The 15,844-nt window shown below is 46.7% G+C and overlaps 1 protein-coding gene across 1 annotated transcript in view; it reads right to left on the bottom strand.

Moving 5' to 3' along the window:
* Window positions 1–2,198: 2,198 nt before the first annotated feature.
* Window positions 2,199–15,844, bottom strand: part of LOC140719877 (oxidized low-density lipoprotein receptor 1-like) — a 56,904-nt gene continuing 43,258 nt past the window's right edge. The window contains exons 11-12 of the mRNA XM_073034802.1: window positions 3,407–3,471; window positions 2,199–2,391 (exon numbers count right to left, since the gene is read on the bottom strand). Coding sequence (XP_072890903.1) covers window positions 2,199–2,391; window positions 3,407–3,471 — 258 coding nt within the window. The remainder of the gene's footprint in view (window positions 2,392–3,406; window positions 3,472–15,844) is intronic.

Genomic DNA, 15,844 nt, shown 5'->3' with positions numbered 1-15,844 from the left:
AGATTTCGGTGGCTTTTACAGTGCCTAGGACCTCAAGCTGATTATATATACATGTGCTCGTGCGCGCGCGTGTGTGTGTGCGCCTGTACATAAAGCGTGAATAAGGGTACATAAACCCTACATATGCTTGCTATCTTTCTATTTTATACATATTACGTGAGCTTTGTATATCGTGTGACAGTTGGTATTGTGTTTTGAAGCTTGGCCCTGGCGGTCATATGTGATAGAATTGCAAAGAAACTTGAAATGAATTGAATTGAAATGAAATAAACCGTTTCGTTTGTAGAGGTCGCAGCTTCCGAGCAGGAGCGCCCAGTGATACAGATATCTCAAGACCTCGTTTCAAACCCTAACATTTCAGACACATTTAAAACTGAATGTTCTTTTAGAGTTTGCAGAACCGGCTCCCTTGTCCTCCCTATATACTGGTGAGTATATCGACCGCATACCATTGAGAAATCGCGTTCTCGTCCTCAGTACCTCTTTGCTGCTCACCTAACAAAGACTACCCTATGGATAAAGCTCGCCAAATTTCACTCCATTCCCTTCTGAGCCACAGAACCATAGTCAGTGCCAGAGACCTGACCGGTGAGACTTTCCGCTTCTTGGTAATTTGCACCTCTCTCCTCCCATCCAGAAGTATCCAAAGTGGTCTACCTGTTATTGAGCGGGTTGGCCACAAGGGGCCTCTGCACTGGCTCTGGTCTAAAGTGGTCTAACGCATTTCTCCCGCACAACTGCCCTCACCACATCCGCCCACCACCCCACTCGGGATGAAGTTTTGTCCAACCAAACGATCAGCCTGTTCAGACAGAATAGAGCAAAGGCTCAGAACCGAGAGATCGATAGCCGGTGGAAGGGAGCTGGTTGGTGTAACAACAGACATCACCTCTCCCCCTTCCTCGCCAAACTTCTATATAAACAGTGAGAGGGAGACGTGTATAGGAGGAAGACGGTTCATGGACGCCGGGAGGACCTGCAGGGGATCAAGCAGGTCAGGGAGACGGGGAGAGGTGTTGGGGAAGGAGGAGATGACGAAGACGGTTCATGGAAGCGGCAGGACTTGCAGGGGAACAAGCAGGTCAGGGAGACGGGGAGAGGTGTTGGGAAGGAGGAGATGACGAAGACGGCACGGAGCGTAGTGAACGGAGGGTTGCTAGAGACAGGAAGTGTGGAAGAAGAATGAGGTGGCGGAAACGGGGAGGGCTGCAGAGGAAGTCGTGGATGACGGTGACGAGGATGGTCGTCTGGGAAGGAGGGTTGACGAGGAACAGGAGACCGAAATCTCAATGAACCAGGAACACCTTCTTCCCCTCCCCCAGCATATTCCTGAATGTATGAGCACCACCTCCACATTTGATGCGGCATTTATTAGATTCTGGCATTTGACATTAATTTTACATATTTGCGCCCTACTAATTCTTCAAAAGAACAAATCTCAGGTGGTCTAAGTCACAGATAATGAAACAGACCGTGAATCCGGTGGAAAAGATGCGATACAGGAGAACAGGACATTTGACACGCTGGCCTTCATCAGTCAGGACACTGAGTACGGGGGTCGGAGGTCACGTTGCAGTTGCAGATGACGTCGGTCAGGCCGCACTTGGAGTATGGAGTTCAGTTCTGCTTGCCTTGCTCAAAGAGAAATCTCAACGAACTGTAAAGATTACAGAGGGAGATTTCCGAAGATTCTGCCAGGATTCGAGGAGCTGAGTTATGGAGCGAAGTCAGAAATTTTCAGGCTTTATTCTGTGACCATGTAGAGCTGTATAAAACTACAAGGGGCACGGATAAGGCGAATACATGCACTCGTATTGCCCAGGGCTGGGGTATCGAGAAAATTGACGCACAGAATTGAGGTGAGAGTAGCAGAAGACAGAAGCGGGAGAGCGAGTTGATAAAAGGGAAAGAGAGGGATTGGGGTAGAGAGGGAGTAGAGAATCGAGGGAGAGACAGGGATAGAAGAGGAAGAGTTGGGGGAAAGGGAGGCGAGAAGTGGGAGGGAGAAAATGCGGATGAAATGGAAGAGGCGGGAGTGGAGAGGGATGAGAGAGAGTGTTCAGAGGAACGAAGGTGAAGAGTGGGCGAGATGGTGGGTAAGTTTGCGATAGAGTGAAAGAGGATAATAGGGCAAGGGTGAGGGGCAGAGCTGATGGTGTAATGTGAGTCGGTGAGATAAAGAGGGTTTTGCCACTTGTTTAAGTCGACCCCATTGACTGTTGACAGAGATCCTGGATCTTTTCAGAAAGATCTGAGCACAGAGGTGCCGACTTCTCGCAGATGAAGCGACGCTGATCTTCACTGCAATGTTCAAAGTGAGGGTACCATCCACATTCAATGCATTCGAAGACTCCAGCTTTCATTTGGTACGCGATATTCGAGGCCACTCTCCTATCAAGAAGGGGTAAGCAATATCAGCGTACCTCCAGCAGGCAGCCCTGTATTAGTCCCCAAAATCACTGACGCCCTCCCTCGCCAACGACCTGCGGCACCCCAAAATTTCCCACAATCCCACTTTCCCAGCACAGCCCTGTGTCAGTAGCCATAATTTTCACACTGGCCCACTTTCTCCCTGCAGCCCTCTGTCAGTCCCCAAAGTAATCCCTTGCCTCACTCTCTCCCAACAGATCGGTATCAGAGACCAGAATAATAACAGTACCCAACCTTCTCCTCACTGGTCCGTGTCAGTCCCCAAAATATTCCCACAGCGCCAGTCTCTCCCAAGGCCCCATATCAGTCCACAAAATACTGCCACATCTTCACTGTCTCCCCACAGACCTGTGTTTTCTGCCTAAGTACTCACAATCACCACCCCACCCCACTAATCAGTGTCCGTCCAAACTACACCCACGGCCTGACTCTCTCCCCACAAACCCGTGCCGGAACCCAAAATAATCCCACTGCTCAACCTTCTTCTTAGAGACCTGTGTCAATCACCAAAACATCTCCCGCTTCCCATTCTCTCCCCACAGATCTGTGTCTGTCCCCAAAGTGCTCCCACTGATTCACTCGCTCCCACAAACAGGATCAGATCCCAAAAGAGCTCCATTGCTCCACTGCATCCCCACGGCCCCGTGCTAGTCCCCCAAAATATTTATACTTCCAACTTTCATTCCAAGGCCCCGCGCGAGTCCCCGAAATAGTCCCAATGCCTAGCCTTCTCCCTAAAGATGTGTGTCAACCACCTAAATACGCCCCTTCTCACTCTCTTCCCATGGCCCATGTCAGTTCCACCATTAATTCAACTGCACACTCTCTTCCAACAGCCCTTGTCGATCCCCAAACAAACCCAATTGCCCAATCTCTCCACACAGCCCTTGTCAGCCCGCAAACTAAGATCAATGCCCACTCCCTTCAATCCCCGACTCACTCTTTTCTCAGAAACTTGCAATACCCCAAATCTCACCCATAGTTGCATTTTCCAATCCAGTATGAACTGCCTTGGTCGCGGACAGACTTCTTAACAAAATTCTGTAAAATTAAATTACTATCATTAGTGATTGAATTTGAGGAGCGTCACGTTACGTCTGACCACGGAAGAGTGTGAAGGGATGGTGTGGAAGGAACTTATCTCTGTATCTCACTCCAGGAGAATGTGATGACAAGATGCAGGGAGCCTCACTCTGTGTCTGAACCGGGGAGTGTGTGACGCGACGGTGTGGAGGGAGATTCACTCTGTGTCTGGCCGCGGGAGTGTGTGATGGGACGGTGTGGAGGGAGATTCACTCTGTGTCTGACTACGGGAGTGTGTGATAGGACTGTGTGGAGGGAGATACACTCTGTGTCTGACCAACGGCGTGTGTGACGCGACGGTGTGGAGGGAGTTTCACTCTGTGTCTGACCCCGGGAGTGTGTAATGGGACGGTGTGGAGGGAGATTCAATCTGTGTCTGACCCCGGGAGTGTGTGATGGGACGGTGTGGAGGGAGCTTCACTCTGTGTCTGATCCCGGGAATGTGTGATGAGACCGTATGGAGGGAGCTCTGTCTCTCTCTCTGTCTATCTATCTATATGTATATTTCTCTTCCGTCCATCAGAAACATACCTCTTCCTCTGTTGAATTTATTTCAAGTAGATTCGATTTCGACTTGCAGCAATACAGATTGGACTCAGTGTAGGATCTTTCAAACGTGGATATGTAATAAAGCCGGTCCTCATTTCTTATCCAGTCCTTGGAACAAGCATGCTCTGGAATTCAGGAACAAGCAACAGTGATTCTCCCTCTGCCCGTCTGGGAGTCAGTCATTGAATCGGTATCCCTCCACAGCGTCCCATCACACAATCCCGGGCTCAGACGCAGAGTGAATCTCCCTCCACACCGTCCCATCACACAATCCCGGGCTCAGACGCAGAGTGAATCTCCCTCCACACCGTCCCTTCACACACTCCCGGGGTCAGACACAGAGTGAATCTCCTTCGACAACGTCCCTTCACACACTCCCGGGGTCAGGCACAGAGTGAATCTTCCTCCACACCGTCCCTTCACACACTTCCGGGGTGAGGCACAGAGTGAATCTTCCTCCACACCTTACCATCACACAATCCGGTGTCACATAGAATGAACGTCCTTAACTCCGTCCCATCACACATTCCCGGGATCAGGCACAGAGTGAAGCTCCATCCACACTTTCCTCTCACACAGACCCGGGGTCAGACACAGACTGAACCTGTCACTCCACGATCCCTTCACACACTCCCGGAATTCGACGCAGAGTGTATCCCCCTCTGCAACGTCCAATCACCCACTGCCGGATTCAGACACGGACTTAAGCTCTTTCTCCACGATCCCGTCACACATCCCCGGATTCAGATTGAAACTCTTTCTCCACGGTGCCACAACAATCATCGGGCGTCAGACATGGGATGAATCTCTCTGGCACTGTCCCATCACATAGTTTCGCAGTCAGACACAGAGTGAAGCTGGAACCATACTGTTCCAACAGACATTCCCGTAATCCATACCATCTCTTCACACACTCCCGATGTCAAGCAGAGAGTGACGCTCCCTCTCTCCATGCCTGCCCTGTGATGAGGAGCCGGCGAAATAGGGGGATGATGCCTTACCTCTTCTGCTGGTCAACAATTCACAGATTTGAGCCTTGGTTTCGTTGACAGATCTGTACTTCGTTTCCATCTCAGTGAACTGGTGACGGAGATCGCTGTGCATTCGTTTAAGAGACTGACGAATCTGTGATACTGAGAGAGATGGTGAAGGATGTTTAGCATTTACAGTGACACGTGAGTCTGCCTCACGCTACTGAACGGGTCAAGAGATTGTTGTGTCAGTGTCACGGTGAAGCGTGTCACAGTGAAAAATGTGCCGGTGGCACAGTGAGAGACGTCGGTGGAAACATAAGGAGCGTGTCTGTGTCACTCTGAGGTTTTATCAATGCCCTGGTGAAGGTTTTTTTTTGCTGTTACAATGGGGTCTGTGTCAGTATCGTGGTGATGATCGATTCACTCTCTCAGCGCGGGGCATGTCCGTATCACGGTGATTGGTGTTTCTGTGCCCCAGCGAGAGGTGTGCCGGGTCACAATGAAGTGCATCGTGACGGCAAGGCGAGGAAAATATCAGAATGAGGGGTCTGGTAGTGTCACGGTGGATGGAGTATCTGTGTAGTGTGTCGGTGGTGGTCTCATTGAGGGGAGTGTGTCTGTGTCACTGTGAGAGGCGTGTTCTGACCACGGCGTGTGTCCGATTGTCATGCTGAGGTGTGTTTCGGTGTGATGGAGATGACTATGTCGGTGTCAATGTGAATTTTGTTGTCAGTATCATGTTAAGGGTTTGCTTGTGTCAGAATCAGGCACGAGTAGTTTGCCTCAGTAATCGGTGCATCGGTGTTATGTTGAAGGGTGATCCTGTCTAGGTGAGGGGTGTTACAGTGACTTTTGTGTCCTGGTCATAGTGCGAGGCTGAACGGGTCAAAGTTCAGGGGTGGTGCCCCAATGTCACGGTGAAGGTCGTGTCGGTGTCACTGTGAGGAGCGTGTCGGTGTCACTGTGAGGAGCGTTTCGGTGTCGCTTAGAGTCAGGTTCTCTGGGAGAGATCTGGGTGGGAAATCTCAGATATCTTGGATTCAAAGTAGAGTTTAACTCATGGTGTGGTAGTCGACATTGGCGTTCGGTCCTGTTCATTTTCTGATTTTCTTCCCAAAGGAGTTTGTGGTTTCGGTCAGGGGTGATCTGAGATGGTGAAGGAAGCTTGGCGTTTATAGTGTGTCAGGTCACGCTACTGAGCGGGTCACGGAGAGTGGTGTGTCAGTGTCACGGTGAAGGGTGTTGGTGGCACAGTGAGGGGCGTCGGCGCCACCGTGAGCTACCTGTCTGGGACACGCTGTGGGGTTATATCAGGGTACCAGCGAGGTTTTTGTTGGTGTCACCATTGGGGATGCGTCAGAATCGTGGTGATAGTTGATTCCCTGTCACACCGAGTCGGTGTTTCAGTTAGAGACGTGTATCTGTCACAGTGAAAGGTGTTTCTCGGTCCATGTGAGAGATGTACCGGGTCACATCGCGTTGTATCTCTATGTCACGGTGAGAGATCTGTCGGGGTCACAGTGCGAGGTTTGACGCTGTTGCAGTGAGAGTCGCGACTGTGTCATAGTGTTTGGTGAATTGATGTTACATTAGGAAAAATGTCGATGTCACAGTGAAGGGTGTGTCTGTGTCACGGGGAAGGACCTGTAGTGGGCATAGTGGATGTCTCGTTGTCACAGTAAGTGTAGTGTTGTTGTCACGGTGAGGGCTGAGTGGGTAACACTCTGAGGGGCTTGTCGATGTCACGGTGAGGGGTGTGTCTTTGTGACAGTGAGGGTTATATCGGTGTTTCAGTGGAGTGGTAGTTACTGTCATGTTAAGACAAGCGTCGATATCAAAGTGATGGACGTGTCGGTGTCACAGTGAATCGTTATCACATTAGGTTGTGTGTGGGCATCAGGTTGAGACATATGTCGGTATCCTATTGGGGGATGTGTTGGTGAGGGTTGTCTCGGTGTCATGGGGAGGGGTGAGTCGTGGTCGTGCTGAGAGACCCGTCAGTCCCACAGTGAGGTGTGTGTTGATATCACCGTAAAGGGTGTTTCTGGGAAATGTTGGAAATGTGTCGCTGTTACAGTGGACATTTTTATTTTCTGCGGTTTGGTCGTTCCGACCGGTGTGAAACTCACCATGAATCCCCCAGCAGATACACGTGATAATGAGGGCTGCTGTTAAAAAGCAGATTAGCCATTTGTTTGAATCTAATCTCTTTCTCCTTGTGGGTCGTTCACTGTCCATACCGTCTGTGGAAAAATCGTTAGTGTCTTTGTCAATCCATCGTCATTTTCCCTGATCTACGGCTCCCCTGCTCTGCCCACATTCTGAGCTCAAATCCCTTTCTTTGGCTCATGCAGAGCAGTGAGCGTAAATCACAGAACGGAACAGACCCTTCTGTTCAAAAATTCGGTTACACCAATTATACTTTCTACCTAAGTCGATTTTACCGACATAATGTTCATCTCCATCCAATCCCTGCACACCCACGTGCCTATCAAAGAGCCAATTAAACGCCAATATCGATTTGCCTCCACCACCAACCCGGCATCAAACTCCCGTCACCCACGCTCTCTGTGTAAACAAAACCTTGCCCCTCACCTCTCCTGAAAATATACCCTCCACTTTCACTTCGCGGTATTAGTCATTTGTCTCCGGGGGGTGGGTGAGAAAGGCACAGTTTGCCTGGTCTGTCTCTGTCTCTCGTCCTGTATCAACTCTCCCCTCATCCTGGGATATATATGAAATACATACATATTGCATGAATGTATTTTACTGATATTCTACACCTGCTTGTTATATTTCTGTCTTGTACATTCTGTGCGTGCTTTGTGCCCTGCGTGACCGTAGGTTTTGTGTTTGGCATTAGGTGACATTTTCCCTCCCAGTAATGTCACCCCACCGCCTTTAATTCCTTCTGCTTTTTGACGTCTGGAAATAGGGAACCAGGAAATATTGTGCTGTCCGACTTGTTCCTCCTGCAAGCGTCTCAATAATGTCTACAGTATCATACTTCAGTGTGTTAATTCAAGCCCTGAGCTCACCCGCCTTTTTTAAACTTCCAGTATTGAAATATGCACAGCTCAAAACACCAGTTGCATCTTTGACAAGGTTCCGCACGGAAGGTTAGTTGGTATGGTTCAATACTTAGGTTTTAATATTGAAGTAGTAAAATGGATTCAAAAGTGTCTGGATGGGAGATGCCAGAGAGTAGTAGTCTATAACTGTTTGTCAGGTTGGAGGCCGGTGACTAGTGGTGTGCCTTAGGGATCTGTACTGGATTCAATGTTGTTTCTCACATACTTTAATGATCTGGATGATGGGGTGGTAAATTGGTTTGGTAAGTATGCAGATGATAGGAAGATAGGTGGCCTTGTGGATAATGAAGTAGGCTTTCAAAGCTTGCAGAGAAATTTAGGCAAGTTAGAATGGGCTGACAAATGGCAGATGGAGTTTATTGCTGTTAAGTGTGAGCTGCTACACTTTGGTAGGAATAATCAAAATAGGACATACATATGGCATTGAGGAATGCAGTAGAACAGAGTGATCTCGGAATAATGGTGCATAGTTCCCTGAAGGTGGAATCTCATGTGGATAGGGTGGTGAAGAAAGATTTTGGTATGCTGCCCTTTCCAAATCAGAACATTGAGTATAGGAAACATGATGAAATCTGCAGATGCTGGAAATTCAAGAAACACACACAAGATTTACTAGAATGTTACCTGGGTTTCAGCGCCTAAGTTACAGGGAAAGGTTGAACAAGTTAGGTCTTTATTTTTTGGACCGTAGAAGGTTGAGGGGTGGACTTGATGGAGGTATTTAAAATTATGAGGGGGTAGATAGAGTTGACGTGGATAGGCTTTTTTTCCATTCAGAGTACTGGAGACTCAAACATGAGAACAAAAGTTTAAGGGTAACACGAGGGGGAATTTCTTTACTCAGAGAGTGGTAGCTGCATTGAACGATCCTACAGTGGAAATGGTAGAGGCAGGTGTGATATTGTCTTTTAATGTAAAATAAGATATGTATATGGACAGGAAAGGAATGGAGGGTTACGTGCTGAGTGCAGGTCGGTGGGACTAGGTGAGAGTAAGGGTTCGTCACGGGCTAGAAGGGCCGAGATGGCCTGTTTCCGCGCTGTAATTGTTACATGGTTATATCACGCTCAACAGATTGATACCGGCCTTTGTCTGAGGTGTTTACAGTATCTTTCTCCTCATCGATTACGCTCTCTGTTCTGGAACTCTGAGTCCCATGCCCCTGCAACAGGAGTTTAACTTCTCCTTCTTCATGCGCCTTGCGCGTTACACGCTTGGGAGATCATGGCTCTCCACATAGAACGATCCCTGACAGCGTCAATGATATCTCGCACACTTATATCCATCAGTTCTTTCATAGAGTTCATATATTTTCTTCTTTGTATTCTATACCACCATTCCCATGCATACTGCCTTGCTAAATATGACTTGGCCCAGGGTTGAGATTTTTGATGGGACAAAGGCTAACTTCGAGCAGATGCGAAAGGAGTGGATAGGGACAATTTGTTTTATGGGATAGAGGTAATAGAGAAATGTAGGTCATTTAAAGTTTAAATTTTGAGACTACAGAATCTTTATGTCCCTGTTGGGTTGAAAATAAAGGTTAGATGTTTGAGGGAGCCATGGTTTTCAGGGAATATTGGAAACTTGGGTAGGAAAAAAGAGAGAGATCTACAATAAATATAGGAAGCATGGAGTAAATTAGGTGTTCGAGGAATACCAAGAATGTTTAAAAAAATACCTAAAAGAAATTGGAAAAGCTAAAAGAAGATAAGAGCTTGCTTTGGCAAGTAAGTTAAAAATAAACCCAAAGAATTTCTACAGTTGTATTAACAGCAAACGGAGACTGAGGGATAAAACTGGTCCCTTAATGAATCAGAGTGGACAGCCTGTGTGGAGCCAAACGAGAGGGAGGAGATTATAAACACAATACGAGTGAATCTGCAGATGCTGGAAATACAAAAAAACACAAAATGCTGGCAGATCTCAGCATTTTGTGTTTTTATTTGGAGATTTTGAACAATTTCTTTTCGTCAGTGTTCACAGAGCAGAAGGATATTGAATTGTGTAGGTCAGGAAAAAAAATCAGGAAGTTATGGAAATTATGATGATTAAAGAGGAGGATGTACTGGCACCTTTAAGGAATATAAAAGTGTAAAAATCTCCGGGTGTTGACAGGATATTCCTTAGGAACTTGAGGGAAGATAGTGTAGAAATAGCAGGGGTTCTGACAGAAATATTTCAAATGTCATTAGAAACTCGGATGGTGCCAGAGGATTGGCGTAGTGCTCATATTGTTCCATTGTTTAAAACGGGTTCGAGGAGTAAACCTAGCAATTATCGGCCTGTAAGTTTTACGTCAGTGATGGGTAAATTGATGGAAAGAGTCTTAGAGATGGTATATATAATTATCTGGATAGACAGAGTCTCACTAGCAACAGTCAACGTGGATTTGAGCGTGGAAGCTCATGTTTGACAAATCTTATTGAATACTCTGAAGAGGTTACTATGAAAGCTGACGAGGGTAAAACAGTGGATGTTGTCCATGTGGACTTCAGTAAGGCCTTTGGCAAGTTTATGCACGGAAGGTTAGTTAGGAAGGTTCAATCGTCAGGTATTAACATTGAAGTATTAAAACGGATTTAACAGTGGGTAATTGGAGATGCCAGAGATAGTGGTGGATAACTGTTTGTCAGGTTGAAGGCCGGTGACCAGTGGTGTGCCTCAGGGATTTGTATACATTAATGATCTGGATGATGGGTTGTAAACTAAATTAGTAAGTATGCAGATGATACAAAGATAGGTGCCTTTGTGGATAATGAAGTAGGTTTTCAAAGCTTGCAGAGAGATTTAGGCCAGTTTGAAGAGTGGGCTGAAAGAAGTCAGATGGAGTTTAATGCTGATAAGTGTGAGTTGCTATATTGTGTTAGGACTGATCAATATAGGACAATAATGGTAAATGGTAGGGCAATGAGGAATGCAGAAAAACTGGGTGATCTAGGAATAATGGTGCATAGTTCCCTGAAGGTGGAATCTCATTTGGATAGGGTGTTAAAGAAAGCTTTTGGTATGTTGGCCTTTATAAATCAGACCATTGAGTATAGGAGTTGTGATGTAATGTTAAAATTATGTAAGGCTTGGTAAGGCCAGATTTGGTGTATTTTGTACAGTTCCGGTCAACGATCTATATATATATATATATGAAGGATGTCATCAAAATAGAGAGAGTACAGAGAAGATTTAGTTGAATGTTACCTGGGTGTCAGCACCTTAGTTATAGAGAATGTTTGAACAAGTTAGGTCTTTCTTCTTTTGACCGTAGAAGGTTGAGGGGAGACTTGATAGAGGTATTTATACTTATGAGGGGGATAGATAGAGTTGAGCGGGATAGGCTTTTTCAATTGAGTCTACCGGTTATTCAAACAAGAGGATATGAGTTGAAAGTTACGCGGCAAAAGTTTAGGAGTAACACGAGGGGGATCTTCTTTACTCAGAGACTGGTAGCTGTGTGTAACGAGCTTCCATTAGAAGTGTTAGAGGCAGGTTCGATGTAGTTATTTAAGGTAAAATTGGATAGGTATATGGACATGAAAGGAATGCAGGGCTTTGGGATGATTGCAGGTCAGTTGGAATAGGTGCGAGTAAGCGTTCAGCACGGTCGAGAAGGGCCAAAATGGTCTGATTCCGTGCTGTATTTGTTATATGTTTATATAATACAAGACATTGCATTTTTCCCTTCCTGATGACATGGCCCAGGAATTTTAGTTTCCTCTCATTTAATGTTCTCACTAAAGATCTTGTTATATGGAGATGTTGGAGTATTGTCTCATTAGTACCCCATCTCTATGTGATATTGCCAGCACTCTTCTAAGAAACCACCTTCCTGTTGCTTCTAAGTTTCGTTGGAGTTCTAGTGTTCTAGTCCATGTTTCGGAAGCATACAGCAAGATTGACCAGATGTAGCATCTTAGTAGCCTAAGCCTTGTAGTCAGTGAAATCTGTCAGTTGGTAAAATGGGTTTCATTGTTTGGAAGTTGGTTTTGGCAATGACAATTATTATTTTTATTTCTACTCTACATCCAGCATCTTGTGATAGAAAGCTTCCAAGGTGATTAAAGCTCCAGAAAATATCTTGTCAACATCCACACGTTTCAGATCCTTTCTGATCCCAACAAAATTTGTCTTGCTCCAATTTAGAATCTAAGCCCAACGACTGCCCTATACTTTTCTATAAATACCTTGATACAAATGGCTTTATGAAGACTCGATACAAAGTGTGCTCCTGCTCAAACCTTTGAAACCTGCCTTGTCTCATTCCGCAGTAGATGAGAAAGTAGTGTTTCCTCTCACTGGAACTGATCAAGGAATCTTCCCTGAATATTTTTGACAAACTCTATCACATCGGTCCTTCAGCAGTAGGCGATTCAGTCAATACGTGGAAAGCTGAAATCACCTGCTATCACAATTTCATATTTACTGCAACAGAATGCGATCTTTCTGCAGGTTTGTTCCTCCTAATCCAGCAGACTGTTGGCTAGTCTACAATGTATCCCCATGACATGACCACACATTTCTTATTCCTCATTTCCACCGATAAAGTCTCACTTAGACGAGCTGCCTTGTCTGTTCTGCCTGTGCTCTGCGGTGAGATTTTCTCAGCCCTGTAATGTCACCGATCCTCCTGTAATTCTTCCGCTTTCTCACGCTTAAAAATAGGGAACCCCGAAATATCGTGCTGTCCTGCTTGCTCCTCCTACAACCATTTCTCAATAATGGTCACAATATCATAATTGAATGTGATGATTCATGCCCTCAGATGGGACGGGTAGTTATCCTGTCCGTTAATTTAACAGATAAATCCCCGACCTCACTTTGCAAAACCACCTTGCCATGCATAACGATGTCACTGGTATAGATATGGATCAGGACATAGTGCTGCTTACTCACCCACTTAAGAATCATAGAGAAGGAATGGTGTTCTGAGAAAAGAGGAAGGAAGGGGAGGAGAGTGGGGCCACAGAAAGGGTGTTCAGTTTGGAGCCGTTGGAGCAGAACATGTGAGTTGCCATTTTGTGGCACACATCTCTAATTCGAGTCAGCTTAAACGCCGAAATCCACTGACCCATGACTAGGAGTCACAGACAGAGCGAGAATCCCTCCATACAATCCCATCACACACTCCTGGAAACATACACTGATTAACGCTCCCTCAGCCACGATCCATCCCACACTGCCGTGGTCAGACACAGAGTGCAGCTCCCTCCACACTGTCACATCACACAGTCCGGGGCCAGACACAGAGTGAAGATCCGTCCACACGTTCCAATCACACAATTTCAGGGTCACACAACCAGCCAAGCTGCATAAATATTATACCATTATACTCCCCGGGTCAGACATCTGAGATACCTCCCGCACCATCGCAGCACACTCTACTAGAATCAGAAAAAGTACGAAACCCTTTCCCTTCTCCGGTCACCCCACTCACCAGTACCCAGCATTTCGTTTTCCCAGTAATACGAATTGTGTGTGTCTCTCGGAGATGGTGTGTGTGTGAGAGTGGACTGTGTGCTGCCTTTAGAGGAAGGAAGGGGAGGAGAGAGGAGGCCAGGGAAAGGGTGGTGAGTTTGCAAAGACGGATGCAAGTGGTGTGGAAGCACGTGACCGGCCTGTGTCTACAGAGCTTTGGAGAAGCTCAGATCCTAGTGACAGATACCCAGTGGAAGGAGCGAGGTGTAACACCAGACGTCATCTCTTCCTCATGCTCCCCACAATTGCCTGTGACACAGAGTGGGAGGAGAGTCGAGGGACGGTGTAGATGGGGAGCGTTTAGCGGGTGGAGAGTATCACCGAGACGGGGGAGGGGCGTCTGGGTAAGTACGGGATGATGGAGAAGGCGAAGTGCGCAGGAGAGTTTGTGGGTCAGGGAGACGGGGTTGATTGTGTGCTAGGGATGAGTGACTGAAACGGGAGTGGTGCACTGGAGACGGAGTGACAGTGACGGGGAGCAGTGTAGGAGAGGGAGAGTTTGACGGATTCAGGAAGGGGCTTTGGAGAGGGAGGATGGTCTGCATGCGGGGAGGAATGTTTTCGAGTATTTTCGAGTTAAGGTGCAGGTTAAATTCCTCCCACTGTGTCCTCGCTATCACGCCCTCGCCTTTCCGAATGACCCTAAGTTCATCCAGTTCCTTTTCCAACTCCTCGACGCGGAGTGATAGAAGCTGCAGCTGGATGCAGTTAAGACCATAAGGCCATAAGACGAAGGAACAGAGGTTGACCATTCGGCCCATACACTCATTTCTTTCATGAGCTGATCCATTCTCCCATTTAGTTCCATTCCGCCGCCTTCTCACCATAAACGTTGATGCCCTGGCTACACAGATACCTATCAATCTCTGAATTAAATACACCCAATGACTTGGCTTCCACTGCCGCCCGTGGCAACAAATTCCACAGATACATCACCTTCTGGCTAAAAAAAAATCTTCGCATCTCTGTTCTGAATGGACGCCCTTCAATCCTCAAGTCATGCCCTCTCGTACTAGACTCCCCCACCGTGAGAAACCACTTTTTCACATTTAGTCTGTGCCATGTCTTTCAACTTTCAAATTGTTTCTATGAGGTCCCTCCCCCCCCCCCCCCCGATGCTACTAAACTCCAGGGAGCACACTCCAAAAGTGGTCTAAAGTTTTCCATATGTTAACCCTCCCTTTCCCGGAATCATTCTAGTGCATCTCCTCTGAAGCCTATCCAACGTCAGCACATCCTTTCTTAAATAAGGGTCACAATGGTGCTTACATCGTCAACATCACATCCCTGCTCCTATACTCTATTGCTCTAGAAACGAGTACCAACATTGCGTTCGCCTTCTTCACCACCGACTCAACCTCTTCTCTTTCTCAAATTTCACAGTGATCTCAGTCATGTTATGATGACTGCCTACGAACTGTGAGTCTCTCTCGGAGATGGTGTGTGTGTGTGTGTGTGTGTGTGTGTGTGTGTGTGTGTGTGTGTGTGTGTGTGTGTGTGTGTGTGTGTGTGTGTGGTGTGTGTGTGTGTGAGTGTGTGTGAGAGTGTGTGTGTGGTGTGTGTGTGTGTGTGTATGTGTGTGTGTATACATAATGCGTGAAGGTGTTTTACGGATATCCTACATATGCTTGCTATCTTTCAATTTTTATACATATTATGTGTGTGTTGTGCCATGTGGGACTGTTAATTGCAATTAACAGCCAGGTCCTGGCTGTTTTCATGGGCATTCCCGTGTGATGGAATTACAATGAATCTTAAATCGAATTTTATTGAAATGAAATGAAACCGTCTGGTCGAAACTTCCCTGGAAGAGAACCCAGTGATACACATAACCAAAATTCTTATTCCAACCCTAATGTTATACTGAATGTTCTTTCAAAATTCTGGCCATACCTGCACGTGCATAAGTTTGCAGAACCGACTCCCCCTTCTTTCCTATATAATGGTGTCTGAAGCATAGACAACATAGAAACATAGAAAAATCTATAGCACAATAGAGGCCATTAGGCCCACAAAGTTTTGCCGAGCATGTCCTTGCCTTAGAACTACCTAGGATTTATCAATAGACCTCTGTTTTCTAAGCTGTACTTAGCCATCCAGGAGTCTCTCAAAATACCCCATCATTTCCGTCTCCACTACCGCCGCCGGCAGCCATTCCACGCCCTCACAACTCTCTGTGCAAATAGACTTACCCTGACATCACCTCTGTACCTACTTCCAAGCATCATAAAACAAACCCTTTTGTGC

This window comes from Hemitrygon akajei, unplaced genomic scaffold, assembly GCF_048418815.1.
Source record: "Hemitrygon akajei unplaced genomic scaffold, sHemAka1.3 Scf000033, whole genome shotgun sequence".
NCBI lineage: Eukaryota > Metazoa > Chordata > Chondrichthyes > Myliobatiformes > Dasyatidae > Hemitrygon > Hemitrygon akajei.
This window is presented reverse-complemented; position numbering and strand designations above follow the sequence as displayed.